General features: G+C 68.9%; 2 protein-coding genes across 12 annotated transcripts; one reads left to right on the forward strand and one right to left on the reverse strand.

Moving 5' to 3' along the window:
• The first annotated feature begins 1,084 nt into the window (after window positions 1-1,084).
• On the forward strand, window positions 1,085-13,904 carry TMEM184A (transmembrane protein 184A). 8 transcript variants are annotated; one of them, XM_060406099.1, is made up of 11 exons: window positions 1,085-1,224; window positions 2,839-2,978; window positions 3,881-4,116; window positions 5,083-5,271; window positions 7,628-7,793; window positions 8,170-8,260; window positions 8,366-8,441; window positions 8,557-8,648; window positions 9,477-9,646; window positions 10,084-10,281; window positions 10,974-13,904. In XM_060406099.1, exons 3-11 carry the CDS (start codon window positions 3,973-3,975, stop codon window positions 11,234-11,236), a joined length of 1,389 nt encoding a protein of 462 aa, XP_060262082.1. In that variant the 5' UTR covers window positions 1,085-1,224; window positions 2,839-2,978; window positions 3,881-3,972; the 3' UTR covers window positions 11,237-13,904. The 8 variants fall into 8 exon arrangements, with proteins under 8 accessions (XP_060262082.1, XP_042096108.1, XP_042096110.1 ...); XM_042240174.1 differs by having other exon boundaries at window positions 4,006-4,116; XM_042240176.1 differs by having other exon boundaries at window positions 4,041-4,116.
• Window positions 13,606-24,374, reverse strand: MAFK (MAF bZIP transcription factor K). Of its 4 annotated transcripts, none has more exons than XM_042240179.2 (3): window positions 24,298-24,374; window positions 16,670-16,749; window positions 13,606-15,973 (listed from the first exon to the last, which is right to left on the reverse strand). In XM_042240179.2, the coding sequence occupies exons 2-3, from the start codon at window positions 16,703-16,705 to the stop codon at window positions 15,539-15,541; spliced, it is 471 nt and encodes a 156-aa protein (XP_042096113.2). In that variant the 5' UTR covers window positions 16,706-16,749; window positions 24,298-24,374; the 3' UTR covers window positions 13,606-15,538. The 4 variants fall into 4 exon arrangements, with proteins under 4 accessions (XP_042096113.2, XP_027817077.1, XP_027817076.1 ...); XM_027961276.2 differs by lacking the exon at window positions 24,298-24,374 and adding an exon at window positions 23,924-24,107; XM_027961275.3 differs by lacking the exon at window positions 24,298-24,374 and adding an exon at window positions 21,860-23,416.
• Window positions 24,375-24,612: the final 238 nt, after the last annotated feature.

A 24,612-nucleotide genomic window follows, 5' to 3' on the forward strand; every position in this document is an offset into this window, starting at 1 on the left:
TGCGGGGTCGGTGTGCCAGCCCCTGCAACGCCAACAGGTGCAGGAAGCGCCCTTGTTCAAGGCCGTGCCCTTGGACCAGCGCAATGTGGGGTGGACGCGCGGTGTGGTCTGTGTGGACGCACGGTGTGGGGTGGACGTGGGGTGGGGTGGGGTGGTGAGGACACCCCTGCTGCTGAGCTGCAAGCACGGAAGTCCACGCGCTCCGCTTGCTGCCTTTTCCTGAGTGGATGCGGGCCTGCAGCCCCAGCTGAGTCAAGGGCAAGTGGGTCCCTTGGCGGTCATCCTCGGTTATCCATACAAGCAGCATGTCCGGGGTTTGATGGCGCCCTGGATCCCCCTGAACCAGTTATGACAGACAGCCCACGGAATGAGGCAGCGGGCGCGGGCCCAGCTGGATAAGCTGGCGTCAGCCGTTCTGTTTCGCGCCTTGGAAGGTAACTGGAGATCAGGAGGGGGTGCTGGGCAGGGGACGAGGGTGATGGCTGGGTCCGCGAGAACGCGCTCAGAGCTGGCTGAGTGGCGTGGACGGTGAGTGCGCTGCCGGCTTTCACAGCCACAGCTGGAGAGCAGGGGGCAGGCCCGGCTTCCTGTGGGCACCAGGGACATCAGGAGGGCACATTCTACATGGACTGCGAGACGGGGGCGGTGCCGGAGCCCCGGGAGGCGCGGCTCCTTGACAGTTGAGGGCAGAAGGGGCAGAAGACAGGGAAATGGGGCAGCATGAGCAGAGCAGGGCCGGGTGGGGAGCTCCGGGGGTCAGAGGCCCCGTCACCCCCTCAACCCTCGCCGCACGCAAAGCGGGCCTCAGACCCCCGGCCACACGGACGGGCCGGGCAGACGCAGGGCCCAGAGCCACAGCGGTCAAACTGGCCCAGCAAGACCCGCGCCGGGGGTGGGGGCCGGGGCAGCCAGGTGGGTGGTGGGCGGGAAGGACTGCCGGCCCCAGCCCTGGGCAGGGCACAGCGGAGGGTGTGGCTGGGCTACCCGGGCAGGTAGGGCCGGCCCGGCAGGGCGGCTGGGGCAGGTGGCAGGGAGGCGCTTGCTCGGTCTGGGGCAAGGCCAGTGCTTTCCCAGCAGCAGGCTTATCGACGGGCCCCGGCCGCCGGGAGGAGGCACGGCAGAGGCCTGGAGGTCTGGCGGTGGTGCCGGACAGCCCGCCACCCCCTCAGGCCCGGAGGCCTGCGTCAGACCTGCCTCAGGGGCCCCGAGGGCATGACCAGGGAGGTGAGCTGTGTGTGTGTGTGTGTGTGTGTGTGTGTGCGCGTGCGTGCGCATGTGGGCACGCCCGCACACCCAGGAGAGAGATGTGTCTAGGCTGGACCCCTGTGCACCCCTGGAGAGAAACGTCCACACCCTGAGATTCTGAGCTTCACAGCGGTTCTATCCGCAGCCCACCTCCACCCCAGAGGCTGTGCCCCCAGCCAGGCAATCCATGCCCTGGGTGCCACCGGGTGGTCAAAGAGGGCCTCAGCCCGGTCAGGCCGGGCCCAGGTCCGCACCCCTGCCCCAGAGCCACCGGGAAGAGTGGCCCCCCCAGGCAGGCGCCAGGGCTGGCAGTCTGCTCTGGGGCAACGGGCAGGTATGGACAGGCCCTGGGCAGCCACAGGCTCTCCCAGGGACCGAGGCAGCAGGCCTGGGAGAGACTCGGCTGGGCACGGGCAGGAAAGAGGGCAGGATGCAAGGAGAAAGCCTCGCGTGGGTCCCCGCATGTTGCAGGGCAGGGCTGGTTGGCTCGGTGACGGGGCAGCAGAAGGCTGCCCATATGCGCTCGCTGGCGGGACCCTCGCCCAGTCCCCGGCGGCGGCAGCCAGGCCGCCTTTGGGAGGAGCGAGCAGAACCTCCTGAGTCCCGCGCTGACCAGGGCTGCCCTGCCGCACACGGCCATCATCACCCACGGGGCCCGGAGAGGCCGCAGCTGGCCAAGGCCGCAGACACTGAGGGGCCCGCAGGGACCCAGGCCTGTCTCTGCCCAGGCTTCAGGCCCAGGGCCCCACCCAGGCAAGGAGCCGGCACCTTGGACAGAGGGAGGCCATGCTTCCAAAGCTGCCCCCACACTAGAGCTGGAAGGCCTCTTAGCCCCCGCCCCGCTGAGGCCCAGACGGAGTGCAGGAGGGGCTTGGGCCCCCCAGGCTGGTGGGTGGCCAGGCCAGGACTCATCCCCCGCAGGCTGCAGAGGTGTTCTGGGGGCCTGACAGGCGCCCAGCGCAGGCCGTGCTGGTGTTGGCTGAGTCAGCGGCCGTTCTGCAGGCAGCAGCTACAGCCCAGGGGTGCGTCCTTTCGCCGCTCGTGGGCACTGTCAGCGAGGGCCTGGGGGGCATCAAAGGACCCTGGCGGGCTGGCCCAGGGCAGGTGCTCTCAGCACGGGAAGGGCCTGGATGTGAGGAGGGCGGGCAGGGAGAGTCTGCCCCTGCGTGCCCCCGGACATGTCCCCAGGCAGCAAGCCAGCCTAGAAAGGGGCTGGTTCGGCCGGGACGCATGGAGGGAGGTTCAGTGCCCGACCCATGCTGAGCGCCCCAGGCGTCAGGTCCCTGAGGTGAGGGACAGGCGCCGGGAAAAGGGCACTGAGGTCTGTGACAGGCCCGTGGCGTCCCAGCCTCCTGCAGCCCGGCCGGGAGCCGCTTGGGGCCCCGTCACCTGTCAGGGGACCCGCAGTGAGGGGCCTCAGCCTCTGGGTGGGCAGGTTTGCCCCGAGACAGGTTCGGTTGGTGTCCAGCCCCAGGAGGGCAAGCAGGCCCAGCCGGACCGGCCACCTCTCCCAAGGAAGTGTGGCTGTGTGCCTCCTTTGGCCAAAGAGTCCCATGGTAGCCGAAGAGTCAGCCTCCCCCTGGCCCTTCCCAGGACAGAGATGCTGAAGCCCTCGCCTCCCCAGACCCAGGACCCTTCGCCGGTCGTGCGCGGTTTTGACACAGTTGGTCCTTCCCTCTAAGCTGGAGAAGCCACGCCTCACCCCCCCAGGGCCCCTGATCCTGCTGCGCCTGGTACGTGGCCCTGCTCTGCGGTGTGCGGTCTGGGGTCTGGGGCTCAAGGAAGGAGCAGGTGGGGCAGGGCCTGCAGTCTGCACACAGCACCCCACGGAGGGGCTGGCGGAACCCAGACTCACCTACACAGGCGAGAAAGCAGAGGTGAAGGGGCCTCCGAGGAGGCCGGGATCCTGGCAGGAGGCAGGGCTGAGGCAGCCGCTGGGGTGACCTGATCAGGAAGCCGCAGGACAGGCGGGCGCCCAGGCTTATAACGTGCGGCCACTGTGCGGTGGGCAGGCGGGGCTGGGGTCTGCGGGAACTCGCGGCGGCGGGAGAAGCCACAGGCCGCAGCGGCCACCCACCAGGCAGCGTGGGAGCCCACAGGCAGGGAGCTGGCTCCCTGGGGCCCGGATGTGGGCTGGGCAGGGCACAGCGATCCTGACGTGCCTGTGAAATTGAAGGAGGTGACATTTGGGACAGAGGACGAGGACACTGGGCCCAGGGGACCCCGGCCGAGGCGGCCTGCAGGGGACTGGGGGAGGGGCAGTCCCGGGCTTCCCGGGTCAGGACCAGGACCTCAGGGCATGTCTGGGGGCTCCCTGAGGTGGACAGGTGCAGGCACAGGGACTGGCAGCCTCCCTGGGGTGCCCCCATGCCCCTGGGGAACCCCAGTCACGTCCCTCCAATGACTCCCACCTCTGAAAGGAGCCTGATGCCTTGACCCAGGGCCTCGGGGAGGGTGGGCAGCACCAAGGACGGACCGTACGGGCAGGTACCCGTGCTGATGCCCGCCAAGGCGCCCCCCGCCTCCTCCTCTGAGGCCAGGCGGGTGAGCCACCCCCCGGGCCCTGGGCCCAGGGCTGACCCTGCAGGCCTAGCTGCCTTTCTCACTCACCTGGGCCCCTCCTCCCCTCCCCCAGCAGACAAACACAGGAACGCTTCCAGTAGACTTTTTGGGGCTGGGACCCGGTGATAGATTTACCCATTTTAAGGGGCATGTAATCCACCCTCTATGTCACGCTATGCCCACTCTGTCTCCTGGGAGAACTCCATCAGCCCGACTGAAGCCCGTACCCACAGGGGCGCAGCCCACCCTGGCCCGCTGCAGACCCGCCCATCTCAGGCCCCCGTGGGCCTGGCCTCCTGGTCCACACAGGTGAGAGCTCCTGGTTGCAGGCAGTCCCACCAGCCGCCTGGAGCAAGCAGCCGGGGGAAGGATAGGGTGTCAGGGGAGGGGCCCGCCCTCCGCGCCGCCCCTCTACCGGCCCGCCCTCCGTCCAAGGCTGGGGGGGCCATGGGGCTGTGCCTGCTGGTGGCTGCCCCTCCCCCGGCCTGGTGTGGCCTCCTGAAGGTAGCCCGGTCCCACCCCCACCGGGGCTGCCCGCTGGGTTCACTGGCCACGTAAACGACCGGCCTGGCTTCCCTAGAGGCCCGGCCGCTCAGAACTAGCCCGGGAGCTTCCTGCCCGAGAGGTAGGTGCAGGGCCCTGTGACCAGGGCCGGAGGGCGGGGTGGAGGCCTCGAGTGCGAGAGCGGGGAGGCGCCTGGCGCCCCAGCAGGTTACAAGAGGCTGAAGAGCGGGCACCCAGGATGGGCGAGCGGTCCTGAGGTGGCCAGGGGCCCCGGCCAAGCAGGACGCCAGATGGTCAGGCAGGCAGGCTGGATGGGTGGGTACCGGGCGCGCCCCTCACCCCGTCTGCTGCTGAGGGCAGGGCCGGTCTGGCTGGCCTCCCAGACCCCGTCCCCGGCGGGCAGGCCCATGGGCGCTCCCCGACTTCCTCTGACGTCTTTGGCTCCTGGACGAGGACTCCCCGCAAGCCCAGGACACCAGAGGGGGCACCGCCCCAGGTCACGGGCGGGCGGCTGACGTCTGCGCCCGGGCAGCCGACACCAGGAAGGAGGCCACCTCGGGGCCGGGCCTTGGAGTTGGGTCCCGGCACACAGAGGGCTGCCCAGAGCCCAGGCACACGGGCAGGAGGGTCCGGCTGGCACTCTCACGGGAGGGCCAGGGGCCGAAGCCCAGCATGGCCACGCAGCCCAGCGCTGCCGCCCGCCCACATGCCGCCCGCCCCTGGTGCACCTTTGCCCCCTCCACGCCCCATGTGCCCTCCTTCCCTCTGCAGATGACTGACGGCCCCAGGCTCCCGGGCACCCCCTTGGCGTGGACACCGCTGGCCGGGCCTGCGGGGCCGCAGATGGAGCGTGCGGGGAACGGCTCCCAGGGCCCCGGGCCCCTCTTCCTCACCTCGCCGCTGGCCCGCGGCGTCTCAGGCGTCTTCGTGTGGGCAGCTCTGCTGCTCACCGGCCACCAGGTGAGCCTCCCCTCGGTGCCCCCCGGGGACCCGCAGCCCAGCCCCAGGGGGCCTGCTTGGCCTTGGGGCAGACCCGGAGGCCTGGCCGGCTGGAGGAGTACCACCCGGGGGCTCACCACAGCTGCGTGGGGCCGGGAGGGGGCGGTCAGGGGACGCAGAGCCAGGCGGAAGACGGACAGCCTCTGCCCAGCAGTGGGAAGAACTCTGGCTGGACGCCCAGCCCCCCTACCCCGCCCTGGGGCGCTTTGTGAGCCCGTGGGCCCGTTTGCTGAGGTCAGCAGCAGGGTCCCCTTTCACAGCTGAGGAGACTGAGGCTGTGAGAGCCCGGGGGTCTTTCCCAGGCTCGTGTTGCTGGGAAGGGAAGAGTACTCTGCTCCCAGGGTCAGAGCATGGCTGGAGGGGCCCAGAGCTGGGGAGCCAGGTCGCCCCAGGTGGAAGTGCCGGGCCTGGCAGAGAGATTGAGGAAGTGGCTGGGGTGGGGGTGAGAGGCAGTGCTTGGGGGCAGCGCTGGGCAGTGGGTACCAGGCATCGCAGATAGCAGAGTGGCTCGGGAGCCCAGGACCAGCCCAGGGAGGCATGAGCAGAGGTGGGCGGGAGCGGGCTGCCCGGGCTGGAGGCACTCCCCGGACATGCGGGGGTTTGGCCCTCAGCCAGGGGTGCTGAGGAGCCAGAGGAGGCTGCGGTTGGGCACCAAGGGCAGGGTGGCCCTGTAGGATGGCTCGGCTGGCACTGTTGCAGGCGCTGGGCTGGCGGAGTGAGCCTGGGGCAGGGGCAGTCGGGAGGCTGGCTGGCAGGACAGCAGGTGGCCAGAGGCCTCGAGGCAGGGCCGTGGGGGCCGATGTCCCCCCAGTGAGAGTTGCCCCCAGGGTGGTGCACGTCTAGGCGTGGCCTCAGATAACCGGTCTAAGGGGGACGGGGCAAGCATATGAGGGCGGGCCAGGTGCAGCTGAGAGCGGCAGGAGGAGGCGGCCCCTTCCTGTTGGGGCCATCCAGGAGGCCTTCCTGGAGGAGGCAGTATTTGCCCTGAGGTTTAGCAAGCTGTCCCGGAGCGTCTGGACGGGGAGACAGGACAGGTGGGTGGTGCGTTTGCATCACACGGAAGCCAGGCCTTCTTCCTGGTGGCAGCATGGCTTTAGGTTCCCAGGCGGCTGTGCTTTGTGGGACAACAAGCACCTGAGGGGGCGGGGCACCCAGCGTCCTAGGTCCAGGCTGTCCCAGTTCCAGCCACAGTCTGGTCCTTGGCTTGGCCCTCTGTCCAGCACTGACCTTCCGGGAGCGTGTGTCTGGAGCCCAGCGTCCTGGGGCCTCATGGCCTGGGCAGGGCTGACGGAGAGCCTGTGGGCGGCACTTCCCAGGCCCCACCGCCCCCTCCTCCCCCGACCCCGATGGGGAGTCCCTCACTCTCCACCCAAGGGGACAGAGAGCGACTCAACCCTCACTTTAAAGACGGGGTACTGAGGCCTGGGAGGACAGTGGCTGGCCTAGGCCCACAGCAGGCAGTGCCTGCCCAGGGGCCCAAGTCTGTCTCCTGATGGCTGGTCAGGCCGTGCCCTTCCCACTGCACCCGCTGGGCAGGGAGCGGCTGATAAGGAACCTGACTGACGCCAGCCTGCCCCCGCCACCCCGGGCTGTGCCCCCAGAGGCTGGGCTTCTGTGCTCAGCCTGCCCTCTGCCTGCCCCTCCCCGCCCCCCCCCCCTCCGCCATGGCTTCCTCCAGGAAGCCTCCCAGGGGTGCTGGGGACCACGCCCAGCTACCTGTTTGCCTGGCTCCCTGTGCTTCTTCCCCTCACTGCTTTTTCACGTCCTCATAGAAAACAAGGACGATGTGGGAAGGTTACAGGCGATCACGGGGACCACCCCTCTGTCCCTCTCATCCGGGGACGTCCTCCCCTTTGTCTCTGCCCGGCTGCGGCACACACCTGGGCCCCACTTGCTTTGCCGTCCTGTAGCATTCTCTCGGAGCAGCTCCCCAGGCTGGTGCCCGGGGCTGAGGGTTGCCCTCTTCGAGGCAGTCACGGGCCCACCACCAGGCTCGGTCTCCCGTGTCCCTACGATGAACGTCCTTGAACGTGAATCCTGTCTTCGTCTCTGAATAAATCTGTTCCGTGGGCTAAGTCCCAGGAGGGGTGGGAGGCATCAGCTGTTCTAACGCCCCCATGTCGCCGTGCCACACTGCTCCTCAGGCCAGCGCACACGCCCAGCCCTGAGGTGAATGAGCGAGCACACCCATGACTAACCGCGTGCTCCTGGGGCGCAGCGTCCGCCCGAGGCAGGGCCTGGGGAGGCTGGCTCTACCTTCTCCCGCTGGCGGGGGCCGGGGGCGGGCAGCGAGCCCAGGCCTGCCTTTTCCGCCCAGATCTACCTGCACCTGCGCGCCTACACGGTGCCCCAGGAGCAGCGGTACATCATCCGCCTGCTGTTCATCGTGCCCGTCTACGCCTTCGACTCTTGGCTCAGCCTCCTCCTCCTGGGGGCCCACCAGCGCTACGTGTACTTAGACTCCGTGCGGGATTGCTATGAAGGTGGGTGCTGCTGGCTCTCCAGGGCCCAGGGAGCGAGTGAGGGACTCCCAGGGGCTTGCACAGCCCCTGCCAGCCTGAGTCTGGCTTAGCGAGGACCCCACCGGATGGCCAGATCAGCGGTGCTAAGGAGACTCCCAAGGTGGGGTGGGGCTGCAGCTGGGCCGGCCCGGAGCCTGGGAGAGGTTGTGGGCCAGGTCGTGGGGGGAGTCAGAGCCACACGTGGCGGGAGTTCCCCGCCGCGGGGAACGTCCCAGGGCTGGGCTGCGAGCCCCATGAGGAGGGGGTCTGTGTCTCTTGGGCAAGGGAGCCCAGGAGCTCTGTGCAGCCAGCAGGCCTCGTGGGTGGCCCAGGCTCAATGCCCACAACCTGCTTGCAGCCTTCGTCATTTACAGCTTCCTGAGCCTCTGTTTCCAGTACTTGGGGGGCGAAAGCGCCATCATGGCTGAGATCCGCGGAAAGCCCGTCAGGTAAGCTTCTGCCCAGAGCCCGCGGGTCCCCCACCCCCTGCTGGGCAGCCAGGCCACTCTGGGGGTGTCCTCCGGGAACACGCCTCAGGGACTCCTGCACCCCAGGACCAGCTGCTTCCACGGCACCTGCTGCCTTCGGGGCATGACCTACTCCATCGGCTTTCTGCGCTTCTGCAAGCAGGTGAGTGCCTGGGCCCCCCGGCCAGCCCCCCCACGGCCCCTGCGCGACGAGCGGGCTGGGCTGGCTCCTCACCAGCGGCCCCAGCCGCCATCCTCAGCCGTTCCCCGACCCCCAGGCCACGCTGCAGTTCTGCGTCGTGAAGCCCGTCATGGCCTTGGTCACCATCATCCTGCAGGCATTCGGCAAATACCACGACGGGGACTTCAAGTGAGGCCCGGCTGGCATGCGGGCAAGGCGGGGAGGGGGCAACCTGGGGGGGCTGGAGAAGGAGGCAGGGCTCAGCGCAGGGGGAAGGGCCGGGGGCAAAGCTGTGGCAAACAGACCCTTGTCACAGGTGAGCCCTGGGGACCCCAGCGCCTCGAGGCCCCGACCCCACGGCCCCCGGACAGCCAGGACGGAGTTAAGGGCACCCAGTGAGCCAAGCTCCGCCCTCGCACGTGCCCCTGGGCCAGGGCCACAGGCACATCCCACACGCACGCGCACTCCTGCTCACGTCCCACACGCACGCGCACTCCTGCTCACGTCCCACACGCATGCGCACTCCTGCTCACGCCCACACGCACGCGCACTCCTGTATATATCCCATATTCATGCGCATGCCTGCTCACATCCCACATGCATGCGCACTCCTGCTCACGTGCACACATATGCTCACACATGCACATGTGCAAACACACGCTCTCACAGAGGAGCGCACACATAAGGCTCACGTGTACACGCGTGTGCACGCTCACACGGTCACATGCACACCAAGGCCCGCACACGACGTGGGGTTGCCTTGCACAGGGCTGTTCCCATTGCGGAGGTTGGGGAGGGGCAGCGGGTCTCCTGTCTGGAGGGGGCGGGGTCTGGAGACCAGCGGCCGCCAGCTCCTCGGCCTCCCACCCTGGGTGCCCCTTGCGGCCCTGGAAGGGGGGGCCCAGGTCTGAGTCTCTGCGGTGCCCAGGCTGGGGGCTCAGGCCAGTGGCACAGCGGGTAGGGTGGGGTGGGCACTGGGCTGTGGCCGCCCTGACGGGCTCCCGCCCTGGCCCGCAGCGTCCGCAGCGGCTACCTGTACGTCACCCTCGTCTACAACGCGTCGGTCAGCCTGGCGCTCTACGCCCTGTTCCTGTTCTACTCCGCCACCAGAGAGCTGCTGCAGCCCTTCGAGCCCGTCCTCAAGTTCCTCACCATCAAGGCCGTCATCTTCCTCTCTTTCTGGCAGGGTGGGTGGGCACGTCCCTAGTGCCCTCAGGCCCAGCCCCACCCCCAGCTGCAGCCCCGGTCAGCGGATGGCCCTCTCAGCAGAGGAGACAGCGAGGGCCCCAGCAGATGGGGCCTGATGTGGGGAGACAGGACGCCCAGAGGGGTGCTGGAGCCCTGTGCCCACCAGCCCCTGGGCACTCCTGGTCCCCACTTCTCAGAGGACAGTGAGCAGCTGGGGCCAGGGGGAGAGCAAGACAGGCCCTTGGGGATTCTTGATGCCCACTGTGCCAAGGACCCAGCACTGGAGGCGCCCAGCCCCCCTGAACTGAGCTCAGACCCTGCAGACCCCTACCATGCTCACGCAGCCCCAGCTGGGTGGGGGGCTCTTGGCTGGGGTCGGCTCCCATCCAGCCTCCTGTCCGGAGCAGCTGACTGAGCGGCAGTCACCACCCCCCAGGGCTGCTGCTGGCCATCCTGGAGAGGTGTGGGGCCATCCCCGAGGTCCAGGTCACCGACGGGAGCACGGTGGGGGCCGGCACGGTGGCCGCCGGCTACCAGAACTTCATCATCTGCATCGAGATGCCCTTTGCTTCTGTCGCCCTGCGCTACGCCTTCACCTGCCAGGTGTACTCGGAGAAGACAGAGAGCTCGCCAGGTGTGCAGGGCCCGCAGCCCGGGTGAGGGGCGCCTGGACCGTCTCGAGGGCAGGGATGCTGAGGGGGCCCTGGGCAGCCCCCAAGCCACGCCTCTGTTCCCCATCTCACCCTGGTGGGCAGGGAGACAGCCCCAAGGAGGGAACGAGCCCCCAGCAGTGTGTCACCTCCACACAGTCCCAGGGAGGAGACCAGGGGCGGGATGAGCTGAGTGAGATGGCGGGACCCGGCGTTTGGGCCCAGGGTCCCTGTAGTGGTAGACAGTTCTTGCCCCCGTCCCCACCAGCACTCCCAGGCGCTCAGACAGGCCTGGCAGGAGAGTCGGGGGGCTGGCTGGCACTGGTGCCCCTAGAGAAAGGCCCATGTGGGCAGGGACGGGCCTCGGCCTGGACTGGTCAGCCTGGAGCGGTGAGGAGGTGAAGGAGTCACCCCAAGGTGGAGATAAGGTGGGGCCAACCCAAGGCAACCTGGCAGAGGGTCTGGGCTGGGAGCGCCCCAAGGCTGGGCTGAGATCCAGGGGTCCTGGAGTCACCCCTGCTGGCTGAGCCAGGACCGGGACATGCAGAAGAGAGGCCTCAGCCCTGGGCAGTGCTCAGGCTGGCAGGGAGGAAGCCAGGTCCTGGGGGCTGGGAGCACGAGGGGCGGGGTGGTGCGTGCCCAGGGAGCGTGCAGCCCACCCGCCGCCCACCCCCAGCCCCCTCAGCACCCATGCAGAGCATCTCCAGTGGCCTCAAGGAGACCATGAGCCCGCAGGACATCGTGCAGGATGCCATCCACAACTTCTCCCCCGCCTACCAGAAGTACACGCAGCAGGCCACGCAGGAGGCCCCCCGGCCTGGCCAGGGCAGGGCGCCCTCACCCCGCACGCCCCCCCACAGCCCGGACGGCGGCCCTGGCGGGGGCAGGAAGGGCCGCCACGTGGAGAAGAGGATGCTAATAGCCGCGGAGGAGCTGTAGGGAAAGGACAGGGCGCCCCGCCCACTGACCATCTTGCCAAAAGGTCAGGCCTCTCCTGGGAGCCTCCTGCCCACCCACCTGTGGCCGGTGGAGCGGGTCACCTGGTAGCCCTGCCAGGCGCCCAGAGGCCGCTCCCTCACCCAGTGGGCCTGCAGCCCCAGAAGAGGGCACTCACGCCTCTCTGGTGACCCCAGGGACCTGCCAGGCTCCCCCGGCCAGCAGCTCAGGTGGCCTCCCGGTATAGACAGACCCCGGGCGGGGCAGCGGTGGAGGATGCTGGGCGGCTGGGAGCTGCGGGCCACACGGGAGGGCTCCACGCGGGCTGCGGGAGGCGGGGCAGGCTTTGGAGGGAGGTCAGCCGGCCTGCCAGGCGCAGGGTGGGCTGGCTGTGGGTCGGAGGGCGGCAGGGCCCCCAGCGGAGAGCACAGGGTCTCCTGGTGAGCTGCACGTGTTGATACATAAACAGCCGGGGCTTCCAGTGCCTCCAGCGGCCTGTGTCCCTGCAGGGTCAGCACTCCAACGGACGGATCGCAGGGTGGGGGGTGGGGGACAGATGACACCACCGTCCTAAGCCTGGGTGCTGCGGGGAGGGTCTCATCCACCGTGGGGCGACCGGCCACGGTCACAGCTCGAGCAGGCAGGTGAGGGGCTTGAACCCGAGATGTGGCAGCCTGCCCCTCGTGGGCCCTGAGATCCAGAGCCTCCACTCTCCTGGTGTGAGGCCCTGAGCTGCCCCGCCTGGGATGGGTTGAGGAGGCCGGGTGTGCAGAGCCCAGAGGCCAAGGAGGGAAATGGTCCCTGGAGCCGCCTCCCCATCCTCTCCCCTGCCCTGTGCCAGGCTGGCGTGCGGGGGGAGCCTGGGACCCGGGAGGGGGAACAGGAGGGGGGAAGTGAGGGCGGGCCCCAGGCATAGGGGGTCAGCACGTGGGGATGGAGCGGCAGCCACCCGGGAGGCTGAGTCAGTCCAGTGTGTCTGGGGGAAGGAGGAGGGCGGGGGCAGTGGCCCGGCTGGGTGGGCAGGAAGGCCCAGGCACCAGCCAGCCGCGACGCCCCCTGCCTCCCAGTCACTGGTCCTCACCTCACCAGGCAGAGAGCGAATGGCCGAGGGGCTCGGGGAGGCTCAGCCAGGCAGGAACGGCCTGCGGTGTCTGGGCCAGAGCGTCACCCCTGGGCCTGGGGACACGGGGCTCAAGGCCAGCAGCCTCTCCCAGGGCCCAGCCTGCCTGCCTGCCTGATGAGATAGGCTGGCGTCCTCCCTGCCACCCCCTGGGAAGTCCCCACCTGCCTTATCGCCCTCTGCGGCTGTCAGACCAGCTCGGGGAGGCCCCTCGTCTGTCAGCTGGTGTGGGAGCAGCCACGGGGCTCCCCAGAGACGTGCCGGCCCAGAAGCGAGGTTTTCTGGAGGCTATAGGACAGGCACCTGACGCCCAGGCTCCATGGTGAGCCAGGGGCGCGGCGGCCTGGAGGCCCTTGTCCGCACGGACCCCCGTGCGGCGTGAGTTGCCCGAAGCTGTGCACCCAGAGGGCCCGTGGGCCAGGCCTCCTCCTGGAGACCCCAAAGTGGTGGGGTCCTGGGGATGGGGGAGCACCCATTGTGTGTGTGTGTGGCTCTCTCTCACAGACACCCATACACTACACAGACGCTACTGAGAAGCAGCAGGCTGGGGCTGGGGTCCAGCCTCGCTGAGGGAAGGCAGGGGGGAGCTGCGTGCCCGTCCCCACACCTGACTCCACGGAAGGGTGCTCAGGGCAAGCAGGAGGAGCCGGCGGAGGCCGGGCATGGACTCTCGCGGAGCGGCTGGCGCGGAAGCAGAGTCCCTGGGTTATCAGGTGCCGCCCAGGTCAGCTCAGGCAGGGGTGGGCAGGAGGGCCCCCAGCGGTCAGAAACGCCGATCAACAGCTCCCCTGCAAGCCTCTCTTCAGAGGCTGAGTGCTGACCCGCCTGACCCTCGGCAGGTCCGTGGGGCATGGAAGGGGCGGCATCTGAGGACGGGTGCCCCACCCCAACAGGCCCAGGCTGGCTGGGCCCTGGCACTGGCTTTCAGGGGAGCCTGCCTCCTTGCTTTGCCCCACACCCCGGACAGACCCCAGCTCTGCCGCCTCCTGTGGGCTCACTGGAGCCCCAGCCAAGACAGCCGAGCGGGCGTCCGCGACGGGGTCTCCACGGCAGGACAGTGGGGTCCCAGGGAGCCCACCCACCGCCGCCTGACCCCCGCCCCACGCAGCCCGGGCCGCCCACCCCCGGCAGCTCTGCTGCTGACCCAGCCCCGGGGGGCGTGGTCACGGCGCTGAGTGCCCGCAGCCCCCTCAGGCTGGGGAAGGACAGACAGACGGCTGTCCCTGAGCAGTAGCCACGCGGCGAGACGCCGTGAAACCAGAAAACTCTTTATTGAAAGGTACAAAAGCGTCACAGCAGAGATGTACAGCAATAAGTTAGGCGTGGCCGGCCGGGCGGGCCGCTTCGCACCTCAGGGCCACGACATAGGGTCTCTTCTCAATAATTTATATCATGATAAAGGCAGCACAAAAATAAATATTGAAATGAAACTGCTGAGTGGCCGGAGGTGTGGGAGACGGCTGTGGAGCTGGCGCGCAGGGCCCTGCTGCCCGGGAGCAGGGGGACGGGCCTGTCTTCTTAAATAAAAAAAACCATATATTGAAACCGTGACAGTGAGACACCAACGCTCTGAGAGGAGGAGGGGCACACGGGCCTCCCAGGCCTGGTCCTGGGGAGGGGGCGGCCCGGGGGGCAGCACTGGGCGGTGGGCGGCCGACTGGAGAGGCCAGGCGTGGGAGGGGGTACCCCCCCCACCACCCGCACTGCCAGTCAGCTCTGCTCTATAGAGATTTACAGTATCAAATAGGAAGAAAAGGTACGAAAATCTGAACGATAAAATGTGTATATAATTTTTTATATATATATATACTTTTCTCTCTTTTAAATATCCCCATGGTTCTTATTGATATCCAATGTGGATTACCTACCACGGCTATGGTACGGACAGCTTCTCTACACTCCCGCCTGGCTCTGAAGGGACCCAGACGTCCCCCCTAGACCACGCCTCCCCCCAAACAGGGGGACACTTTCCACCCGCAGCCCTTGGGGCCCTGTGCCCTCCCCGTGCGCCGCCGCCTCCTCCTGGGTGGGCTATCAGTGGGAAGCAAGCCGAGGAGCCGGGAGCTGGAGCTGAGAGCTTCCGGCCCGCGGGGGTCTCGGGGCTCACCATGCACCCCCACCACCCGCCTCTGGGCCGGGCACCTTCCCAGGAAGGGCAGGAAAGGGCGCCCAAGCCTGGCCACGCTCGGGGAAGGGACACCCAGCAAAGGCCACCCGACCATCAGTGGCTCCGAGTGCCGAGAGGGAAGAGCAGATGAAGGTTCCAGGCAACGATTAAGCACCAAGGCGGCAGAGTGCCATGTCCTCCGCCGACCGTCCGCGTGCCCCCGAGAGGCTGGTCCCTGCCGCCGGCCCAGCCCAGCGCCCACCCCACCCCCGTCCTCCCCTTCCCTCACCACCACCACTCCTCGTCCGCCAGCCCACCCTCCTCCCTGCCTCCCGTCTCACCCAGCAGGACCTCGGCCGCGGCCAACTTCACACCTGCTCCCCAGAGAACGTGCCCCCCCCCCCGGGGCTCCCCTCTCCTGGCCAGGTGGCTGCTGCTCCTCGCTGGGGACCGCGCCGGGCCACCCGACACGGAGGGGAAACGCAAAGCGTGTGCGGGCCCAGTGACAAGCCGCTCCCGAGGCCGCCAGAGCGGCGGCGCCCCGCGGGAGGGCAGCACAGGTGCGCGCATGTTCACACGCACAGGCGACCTCGCACACGCTTGCACGCGCACACAGCCCTTCCTCCGCCCACTCAGGGGGTCTGGGACTCTGGCCGAGGCTGCAGCGGGATCACAGTGCTTGGACCCTGCGGGGGGGCGGTTCCTCCCGGGCGCCCAGGTGCAGTCAGCGTGTTGAAGGGGTGCTGGCCCAGTGGGGGCCCGTGCAGGGTGTGGACACGCTGCCGCGTGCGGACAGGCAGCTCGAGGGAGTGGTGGAGGACGTCTGGGCCAGGGGCCTCCCGAGGGCCTTCCGTCCACACCCCCTGCCCCCGCCGGCGCAGGACAGAGCCTAGGAGGCGGCCCGGGGCGGGCGGCGGAGCCCGGGGCAGGCGGGGCGTGCAGTGCGCGTGCGTGTGCGCGTGTGCAGGGCGGGCGGCGCGCGGAGCCCCGGCTGAACCCCGTCTGTTTGCGCGGGCCGGTCCGCAGGAGTCCGTGGGGCTCCCTCTCCGCGGGACCACGCCCCTCGGCCGGGCGGGCACTAGGAGGCGGCCGAGAAGGGCACAGAGGCGGAGGCGGCCATCTCGGCGGACTTGACGATGGTGATGACGCTGGTGGTGGCCACCTTGGGCGTGACGGGGCCGCGGGCCACGGTGCGGGCGAAGGTCTGCAGGGCCTCGTACTTGGCCCGCAGGGCGTCCAGCTCGAGCCGCATGCTGCTGTTCTCGCGGGCCAGCTTCTCCACCTCCTGCTGCAGCTCCACGCGCTGGCGCTCCAGCTCCTCCTTCTGCGTCACGCGCTTGATACGGCAGCTGGCCGCGTAGCCGCGGTTCTTGAGCGTGCGGCGCCGCTGCTTCAGGCGCACCACCTCCTCGCGCGTGAGGCCCCGCAGGTGCTGGTTCAGCTCCCGCACCGACATGGACACCAGCTCATCGTCGCTGAGCGCCGCGGCGTTCTCGCCCGCCTCCTTCTTGACCTGCGGGGCCACGGCGCGGGGTCAGCTCCGGCGGCCAGGACTCGGGCAGTGAGCAGCGCGAGGGACCGGGCCCCTCTGCCCCCCAGGCTGCCCTCCACCGGGCATGGGACAGGCACTGCGGCCTCACCGGGCATCGGGCACACACAGCGCGGGGCATCCCGAGGGAGCCACTGGCTACGACCTGCTGTGAGCCGGCTACCCCAACCCCGCGAGGCCGGCCCAGCTGTGCTGCCGTCTGGGGACCTCCAATGCCTGGTGCGGGCTGCTGGTCAGACAACTGCCCCGCCTGCCCTGCGCGCCCCTCCGGTCCATGGGGTGTCCCCAAGGCCACCTTGACCCAGCGGAACCCAGCAGGGCCTGGAGGTCTGCAGGCCACACACACACAGAGAACCGACTCCGGCCAGCCCTAGGGGCTCTGCGGGATCAGAGACCACGCGCCTACATACGGGTGCTGGGCTGACAAGCACATCCTGGCCAGCAGGCACCCACCCCTCCTCCCCAGCATCTCCTGAGGCCGCAGCCCTGACTCTTCCCGCCTCCCTCAGATACTTCCTCCAGCCTGCAGGCCCCTCCCCACCCTGCTGACAGGCTCCCCCCACACACACGCCAGGGCAGTCCCGGGCTTCTGGCGCCAGAGGGGGCCTCTCCCAGGCGGGTGCCCGGGGCAGAGACGGGGCTGCGCCCACCCTCCCTTACCTTCAACGCCTTGTTCGCCTTGGGATTAGTCGTCATAACCTGGGCACAGTCACCCGGACAGAACCACCTGGAAACGGTAGCTGGAAATCAGAGAGACGCGTGCGGTCAGTTTCTGGTGGGGGGTGGGGGGACAGGCCACTGTCACGAGTGACCCGAGCAGGGACAGCCCCCTGCAGGGGCACCCGGGAGGCCCCACTCCCCAGTCCGCACCATCCGGTCACAGCTCCCCGAAACCGAGGGCATCCTGGTGGGCCTGAGCCTCTGCCGTGGGCAGAGGGGACGCCAGGTCACTCCCTCCAGCCCGGAATCTGCCCGTGGGGCAGCCTGGACACACCTGGTCCAGAGCCAGCAGTCGCGGTGGCCGTCCCGCCCGCAGGGCCCCGGCCATGAGCGCCGGCGCCAGGCAGGAGCCGCGGCTGCTTCCTGCTCTCGCCCTGAGCTGGACGGCGGCACCTGGGCAGTGCTCGGGACGCCTCGCCTGGGGGTCCACGTGCGCAGCAGCAGAGTCCCTTCCCGGGAGGCCACGCCTCAGCCGAGAAGGGCGCCGGCCGCAGGGACGTACCCACCCGGGCGGGACCCCGTCACCCTGGAACCGCCTGGCCCCCCACAGGAAGGCCCCCTTTGGGGAACCCCAGCCTTGCTGAGCTTGCCCCCACAACCGGTGGGGGCAGCCCCACCCTCCCTGGAAGACCCACCTCCTCCAAGGGCACTGCAGCGGTGACATCACCCCCTCCACTGAGGCTGCCCCACAGCCATGACCCGAGGCTCAGAGGGTGAGTGGGGGCTCCCGCCGCCGGCCAGCCTGGGACCGGGGGAGTGGGAGCCGCCGCCTCCAGTGCCCACCGCCCGTCTGGCGGGCGCCGCCCCCGCCGCCCGCCGCCCCCGCCCCATTTTCGCGTCTGCATTGTGTCACGCATTCTAATCATTCATGAAAAACCAGCCAAAGCATCCCAAGCATGAGTCCCCCTGATAGTTGCCATGGCGACCTTGGGAAGTAGCCAGCCCCGATGGTCGTCATGGAAACGGGGAAGCCCACGGCAACAATGGCTCTGGGCAGCCGAGCCGACAGCACAGGTCACAGGTCGTGGGGTGGCGAGCAGGCCCCCCAGGCCCGACGCGGGGAAGGGTGCGGAGGACCTGGCCCGACAGCACAGGTCGTGGGGCGGCGAGCAGGCCCCCCAAGGCCCGACGCGGGGGGAGGGTGCGGAGGACGCGGCCCGACTCGTGCAGGAGTCGGGTTCACGGGACCAGGGCCCGCCCCCTGGCTCCGAATGCCACAAGGTGAACTGAGCAGAGACAGACGCCCGAGGAGGGTCTGGGGCCAGAGGCGGAGCCGCAGCAGAGGCTCCGTCTCAAGGTGAGGGGGACCTGCTGGGCAGTCTCCCCCTGCAGCCCGAGACCCTCACGGTGGCCCCGCCTGGACCCCCCCAGGCACTGGCCCCGCCTCTGGCAGCCCGCCCACCCCTCAGCACCAGACAGTCTCTGCTCTCCCAGCCCTGGAGGCACCGGGTCCCTGGGCCCTCTCGAGCTCACGCGTGTGTCCATGGTGGACACACGGCCACCCGGGTGACCCCACAGGAGGTGAGAGCTGCCGCCTGACTGCGGCCTGACCCCTGGGGACCCAGGGCGCCCCGTGGGCCACCCCTCCCTCTGGCTTGGGAGTCAGCCCCGGCCTGGAGAAGCCACTGCGAGGGCCGGCAGGCCGGGTGGCTGAGAGGCCATGAGAAACTTCTCCACGTTGAGCGAGGAGGGGCCGCTATCATTCCAGCCCGCTCCCAGCACGCCAGGGCATAGCTGGGCGGTGAGTCACCAGCTGTTTACAGAGCTGGGCTCACATTCCCACAGGCGGAGGCCCCGCCCACCCCCGGTGGGAAAAGGAAGGGCAGGGGGCCTGCGCTGGACCAAGCAGACCCTCAGGGACGCGCCAGCCTGGCCGGGACAGCAGCGCCTTCCCAGGGACGCCTCCCCTGGGGACCTGCCCACCGTGACGTTGCCGGGTGGGGCACCCAGGGGCCCAGGACGCACACGGGACTGGGGCTCGGCACCCCGTGGGCTCAGCAACCCAGTCCACCGGGTCAAGTTGGCCACAGACCCCAGGCCCCACGTCTGCTGGCGCTGAGCCCACCTAGTCCACCGCCTGGCCTTTGGGCCCAGGACCTGGGCGAGGAGCCTGGGCAGAGACGGGGGAGGGCAGCCTGGCTGGGGTACCCCCGGGGCCTGCCCTCAGTCCTCAGGCCCCCACCCAACCAGACAGAGCCGAGGGGCTGTCTCCAGCCTCTGAGACAAGCCGCGGGCAACACCCTCTCCTCCCTGCCGGCCTTGGCCTTCTCTTCTGAAAAATGAGGGGATCGGAACCAAGGGCCCAGTGCCAAGCGTCCTCAGCCAGGCCATTCCGGTGACCCCGGAGACAACACCCTGACCCTGGGCTCTCACCCCAGGGGCTGCACCAGGACCCTCACCCCAGGGGAAGGGGGGCGAGCCCCAGGCAAGCAGATGCCGGCCGGCCCCCACAGACCCAGGCGTTAGCGCTCAGCTTCCAACGCCCTCAGGGCCCAGGGGCTCACGTCGAAGTCAGGCTGTGGGTCGGCGGAGCCCTTCCATGGACTCAGTTAGGGAACTCAAACGGCAGGCTACTTGGCTCTCCCCAAAACACCCCCAGAACCGACCTTACGTCACTTCAGCCTTCAGAAAACAATAGCTTGCTTTTGGAAAGAGGTTCGAGAAGAGTTTTGCAGGTGTGAACGAGAGTTTGTAGAACAGCTGACTGGGAAGAGCTGCCCTGAAAGGGTGTTTGTGACCCCGCAGCCGTGCGGGCCAGCAGAGCTCAGAGGCGGGAACCGGCCGGGGAGACGGCGGCCAGGGGCAGGCAGGGCACCCAGGGCCAGCGCTGCTGCGTCGGAGCCTGGACCCTCCACACACCTTCCCGACAGCCCGGCCAGCGGCTCATCCTGGTGCCGCCACCCGAGAAGCCGGGCCCGCGCCAGGCTGGGACACTGGATGGGGCTGCGCTGCCCCCTCTCCTGCCCCTCAGAGCCGCTGGTGCAGCGAGCAGCCAGCACCTCTCCCAGGAACACCTCCCAGCCAGCTTTCGGCTCAGAGGCTGCTTTTCAGCCCAAAGCCAGAAACTCCGTTCCGATGTCCAGCTGAACACGAAAGAGGACGTCCTCTGTAGGGAAGGGGACCCTAGACAGAGGTAACCCTGGGGACCACGCGGTCAGCGGTAAATTCGGGAGCGTCCCTCCCCTTCTGGGCCCATGAGAAGCCTGGCAGGGCAGGGCGCCCGGGTCTGACAGCGCAGGACTGCCCTTCCAGCAGGCAGGTGAGCCAGGGCCAGGATCACTTCCTGCCCTCCTCCTCGCAAGTCCCTGCCTCGGCTGAGACCTGGCTCCCGGGGTGGCACATGGCCTGACCGGCCCCTGTGTGCTCCAGCCCTCACTGGGCCAGGCCAGGGGCTGGGGCCCAGGAAACCAATTCTTCCTCAGGGCAGCCACTGGCGAACGGGGCTGCGACCCACCTGGGCAGCCCTGGGCTTAGATCAGCCAGGAGCAAAGGGGCTTCGAGAGTCTCAGATTCTCACCGGACTGCACAGTCTGCAAGCCCAGGCCGTGAGCCCAGGCGGGAGAAGCCGAGTCTCCAGCGTCAGCGTCGAGCAGGGCAGGCTCCCGACACCTGCGGCACTCAGCTCAAGAGAGGGGGTCGGAGGGGACCTTCCGTTGCCAGGCCTCAGGGGTGTCTGGGTGGCATGGCAGCCGAGAGTGAACCTCAAAGCCAGAACCACCATGCCGCGCTGCCTCTGCTCTGGGGGCTGGGGGCCTCCTCTCGACAGACCCCTGGCCGACTGCCCCTCGGGCTGGTGCCACAGCAGGAGCCTGTCTGCCGAACAAGCGCCCGTCGACTCATCCGACCCTGGAAGCAGGTCCCAGAACCAGGAGGGCACCCACCGCCTGCGCCAGCTCCCTGAGATGGGGGTGTGTCCCGCCGCGCCCTGCCGGCCACCCCACCGGCCCGGCCCGCACCCAGCCTGCAGGCTGGCCCTGGCTGGCTGCCCTCCGGCAAGACGTGACTGTCTGCCTGGCCTGGAGGACGTCTGGTCACCTTGCCTTTGCAGCCCGAGGAAGCTGTGTCATCCTGGCCACGTCCAGAGGTGACTCAGGCAGGGCTAACAGAAGGCTGAACGCCGCCCCACCCCCGCCACCAGCTTCAGGCACCTGCTCCCCTGGAGCCCCCACGGCAGGGGGTTCTGCTCTGCCCCAGCCCCGCGGGGCCGGCCAGGGCTCCGACCGGCCCCACCTCTCTGTCCAGCCAGGGACACGACGGCCGTGGACCACCCCAGCCTGCACGGCCCCGGAGACACCTGCTCTCGTGCTGCGCTCCTCCTGGGTCTCCAGCTTGGGTGGCGGCCCCAGGCCCACCCCCCCACACACACACCTGCTGGCCTGGCCTGCGTCCCCACCGATGCTGCAGCCCTTCGGCACCGCCCGGGCACGGGCCCCCGAGTTCGGTCTGGACCCGTCCCCGCGCCTTAGCTCCCACAGGCAGGCGGGGGAGTCCCTCCTGAAGCCGTCACTCCCAGGGCCACCTGTCACCACGCCAGGCCTCCCCCACGGGCTCCCTGAAGCCCCCGCCCATCTGTGCCGGGGACGCCCCTGCTTCCAAGCTCCCGCCCCTCTGCCATTGCCCCCTTCCTTCCCTTGCTTCACGTGTGGGAGGTGGGCGCCCCTCCTGAGCATGCATCCAGGGCGGTGCTCAGGACCAGGGCTGGCCCTTCTGTCCAAGGCCTGCCTCCCTCGATGGGCAGAGGGCAGGGGCGCTCTCACCTCCCCACTCCCTGCGACTCCTGGCAGGTGGGAGGCCCGCTGCTTGAGCAGATGCCAGCACCTGCATGAGGGAGGGGCCTGGGGCGCTCCACCCTATCTCCTCTCTGCCCCTCTGCCCCAGGCACCCAGGTGGGCAGCGCAGAAAGGCAGGCCAGCCACACCAGGTACTGGGCGTGGGGCCCGCCCCTCTGGCAGGTGAGGCGCTGGGAGGCTGTTTCCTTGGGGAGAGCTGTGTGTCTGTAGACTGAGACCCTGCAGGTTCATCTCTACCTGCTCTAAAATCCTACAGCTGTAAGATGACACTCTCAATTTCCTGAAACTGTAAGAAAGAGGAAACACAAGTCTGTGACTTATAAAAAGCAAAAGTAAATACCGGAGCAACGCATCTTCCACCAGCCGAGAACAGGGAGGCGGGGAGCAGAGAGGAGAGTGAGTCACTGTTTACTGCCCCAAGAAGCAGCCACGCAGAGGACTGTCCCCACTGGCCGGGGCTCCATTTCCCGTGCGGACTGGACCTGCTGTCCACAAAGTCCATCCAGAAACCTTTAGACTCAGGAACAGCCAGGACACAGGCAGGAATCCTGAGACTGTAAACAAACTCTCCAGCTATGGCAGAGCCTGAGAGAGAAAGCACGCACCGCAGTGGACAAAGAACGGCCCGGAAAACGACCTCGCTTGGCGGCAGCCTCAGCCGCAGGGCTGGAACGCAGCGAGCCCCGGAGCCGACTTCCCCAGTAGCCGCGATTCAACTCCCATTTTTAGCAACTACCTTGAAAGTGAACGACGCTGAACTTGGAAGCTGCCCCTTAAAGGCCAGCCCTGCTCAAGCATGAGGCACAAACGCGCTCGGGTGAGAAGCCTCGCTTGTGGTTCTGAACCAATAAATGTTTTACTCTGGAATACCGAGCGGTCCAGCTTTAAGTTGTAAGAGCAGACACCCTCTACCGAGCTCAAACATCCCTCCTGGACCCAGCGAGGGAAGCTCTAGGACAGGAGGCAGCCATCCACAATGCAACAAGCCGCTGGCGTGCCCCCCCCCTCCCCCGCACAGCCCACCTTCAGTGCTCCAGGCCCTCCCACCTGCTTGAAGGAATGCTTTTTAAAAAAGGGTCAACCCCCCCACCAGCCAGCAAAGACAGCAGGCTTGCGGACTGGGCTTCAGAGATGGCAGGCAAGGCATTCGGTCACCCTTCACTAAGACTCCTGGGCAGCAACCACTGTGCTGGCAAAACCTGGTCGATGCCAACAAAGGGGCGAGGGGAGGGCAATGGGCAGCCAAGCCACTGATCTGTCACTATGGGATGCCTGTGGACATCCGAGTCCTGGGACCGTGGGAGAACAGGCGCCTGGCAAGAGGGGGCTGAGTGGCAGTCAACTCTGAATGGACTGTCAGGGGGAGGACCTCACTTCTCTAGGCTACCCGACCGTGGGGAAGGTAAACAAGAGCGTAATCATTAACACGAGACGGAGAGCAGGGGACTTCTAGCAACGCAGCCGCAGGCTGCTCCCGGAATGTGGGCAGAAGGGGCGAGTGCCGCTTGGTTGAGGGCTCCGGGACACGTGGCGAGTGAGGACACTGCTTCGGGGGACAGCGGACGGGGGGCCAGGGCGGAGCGACCGTGCTTTCCCAACGCAGACCCGAGGCCAGGTGGCGGGGCAGGTGTGTGGAAGCGCGCGGTGTCCGGAACTCAACACAAGTAGCGAAAGGCCTCTGTTTCCAGTTAGAAGAGGCGGAGACCCCCACTCAACGAGGAGAAAGAGGAGACGCCAGCCACGGACTTCGGGAAATGACGCGCTCGTCGCCCCCCTCCCCACCACAAGCTCCCACGCCGAGGCCTCCCTCGGTGAACCCCGGCAGGTCGGCTGCTCGGACAGGGACCCGGTCAGCGAGGCCCCTGCTCCTCGCCCTGCGCACGTCCGGCGCGGCGGGGACCCGGGCGCGCGCGGGCAGCGCAGGCCGGGCCTGAGCGCCGCCGGGGCGGGACCGCGCCGCCAAGCCGGGCAGCGCCCAGGTGCGCGAGGCCCGGGTCGCCCGGGTCGCCATGCGCTCCCTGGCACGTGGCCCTCGCCGCGCCCCCGCTTCCCCCAAGCGCATCTCCGGGGGCCCGGAGGGCAGAACAGGTGGGGCGGGCCTGGCAGGGGCGTCGGGCCCGCCGAAAAGCCGCGCTGCCCACCCGACCCTCCCCGGGCCCGCCTGGCGCCCGCCGCCCCCGGACGCGGGCCGGGGCGCAGGGATGGGGGCGCGCCCCCGAGGAAGGGCCCCCCGGCCCGTACGGCGCGCTCGGGGCGGGACACCCGACCGCAGGTGCGCCGACCGGACCGAGCTCCCGAGGCCCGACACCAGCGGCCGCGGGTCCGAGGCGGCAGAGACTCGGCGGCGGGCGCGCCCCGGGCGGCCCCACGGCCCCCCGCCCGGCCCCGCCCGGCCGCCCCTCACCTGGCGTCGCGCGGGGGGCGCGGGCGCGCGGCGGCTGCTCGCGGGCACGCGCTCTCTTCGCGCTCAGTCTCGCGCTTCCCGTCGGCCGCCGCCTCCGCCAAGCGCTCGGGCTCCGACCTCGCGGAGAACAACAAGTCCCCCGCGCCGCCCGCCGCCAGCCCGCCCGCCCGGCTCCCCAGCATCTGACACCGCTTCCGGGATCGGCGTCGGCGCGCGTCACGCCGCCCCGCCCACCGCGCGCCGCCCCGCCCACCCGCCGCGCGCGCCAGCGCCCCGCCCACTCGAGGCACCACCCACCGCGCGCCCCGCCCCGGCCCGGCCCCGCCCAGCGGAGGCTCCGCCCCCGAGCCCACCTGCGCGGAGCCGACCCGTACCTGTGGCGCAGGTGCCGCGCGCAGCGCGCGGTGGCGGCAGCAGTCCCCAGACGTCGAGAGCCGGGAGCACCCCCAGTCTCCCTCGAACTCGTCCGCTCTCAGCTCGGTGGAAGGGCAAACTCCTGTCTGCAGTCCACATCCGTATTCGCCAGGTGGCCTCCCGAACCTAACCTTAAACGCCCCCCACCCCCCAGGCCCGCGCATCCCTGAGACTCACCAGGGCCCTCAGAGAACCCCCGATCTGCCCAGGGTTGGCCGCGGGAACCCCTGTTGGGGAGTCCCTGTTGGGAACAGTCTGGTACTTTCATCAAAAGA

This window comes from Ovis aries, chromosome 24 (assembly GCF_016772045.2).
Source record: "Ovis aries strain OAR_USU_Benz2616 breed Rambouillet chromosome 24, ARS-UI_Ramb_v3.0, whole genome shotgun sequence".
NCBI lineage: Eukaryota > Metazoa > Chordata > Mammalia > Artiodactyla > Bovidae > Ovis > Ovis aries.

Bases quoted from the DNA above. Each gene is read 5' to 3' on its own strand.
- TMEM184A (XM_060406099.1), top strand. From the start codon at position 3,973: ATGTCACGCTATGCCCACTCTGTCTCCTGGGAGAACTCCATCAGCCCG. The intron at 7,794-8,169 runs GTGGGTGCTGCT...ACCTGCTTGCAG, and splicing joins CGTGCGGGATTGCTATGAAG to CCTTCGTCATTTACAGCTTC. The intron at 8,261-8,365 runs GTAAGCTTCTGC...CCTGCACCCCAG, and splicing joins ATCCGCGGAAAGCCCGTCAG to GACCAGCTGCTTCCACGGCA.
- MAFK (XM_027961275.3), bottom strand. The intron at 15,974-16,669 runs GTAAGGGAGGGT...GTGGCCCCGCAG, and splicing joins AGGCGAACAAGGCGTTGAAG to GTCAAGAAGGAGGCGGGCGA.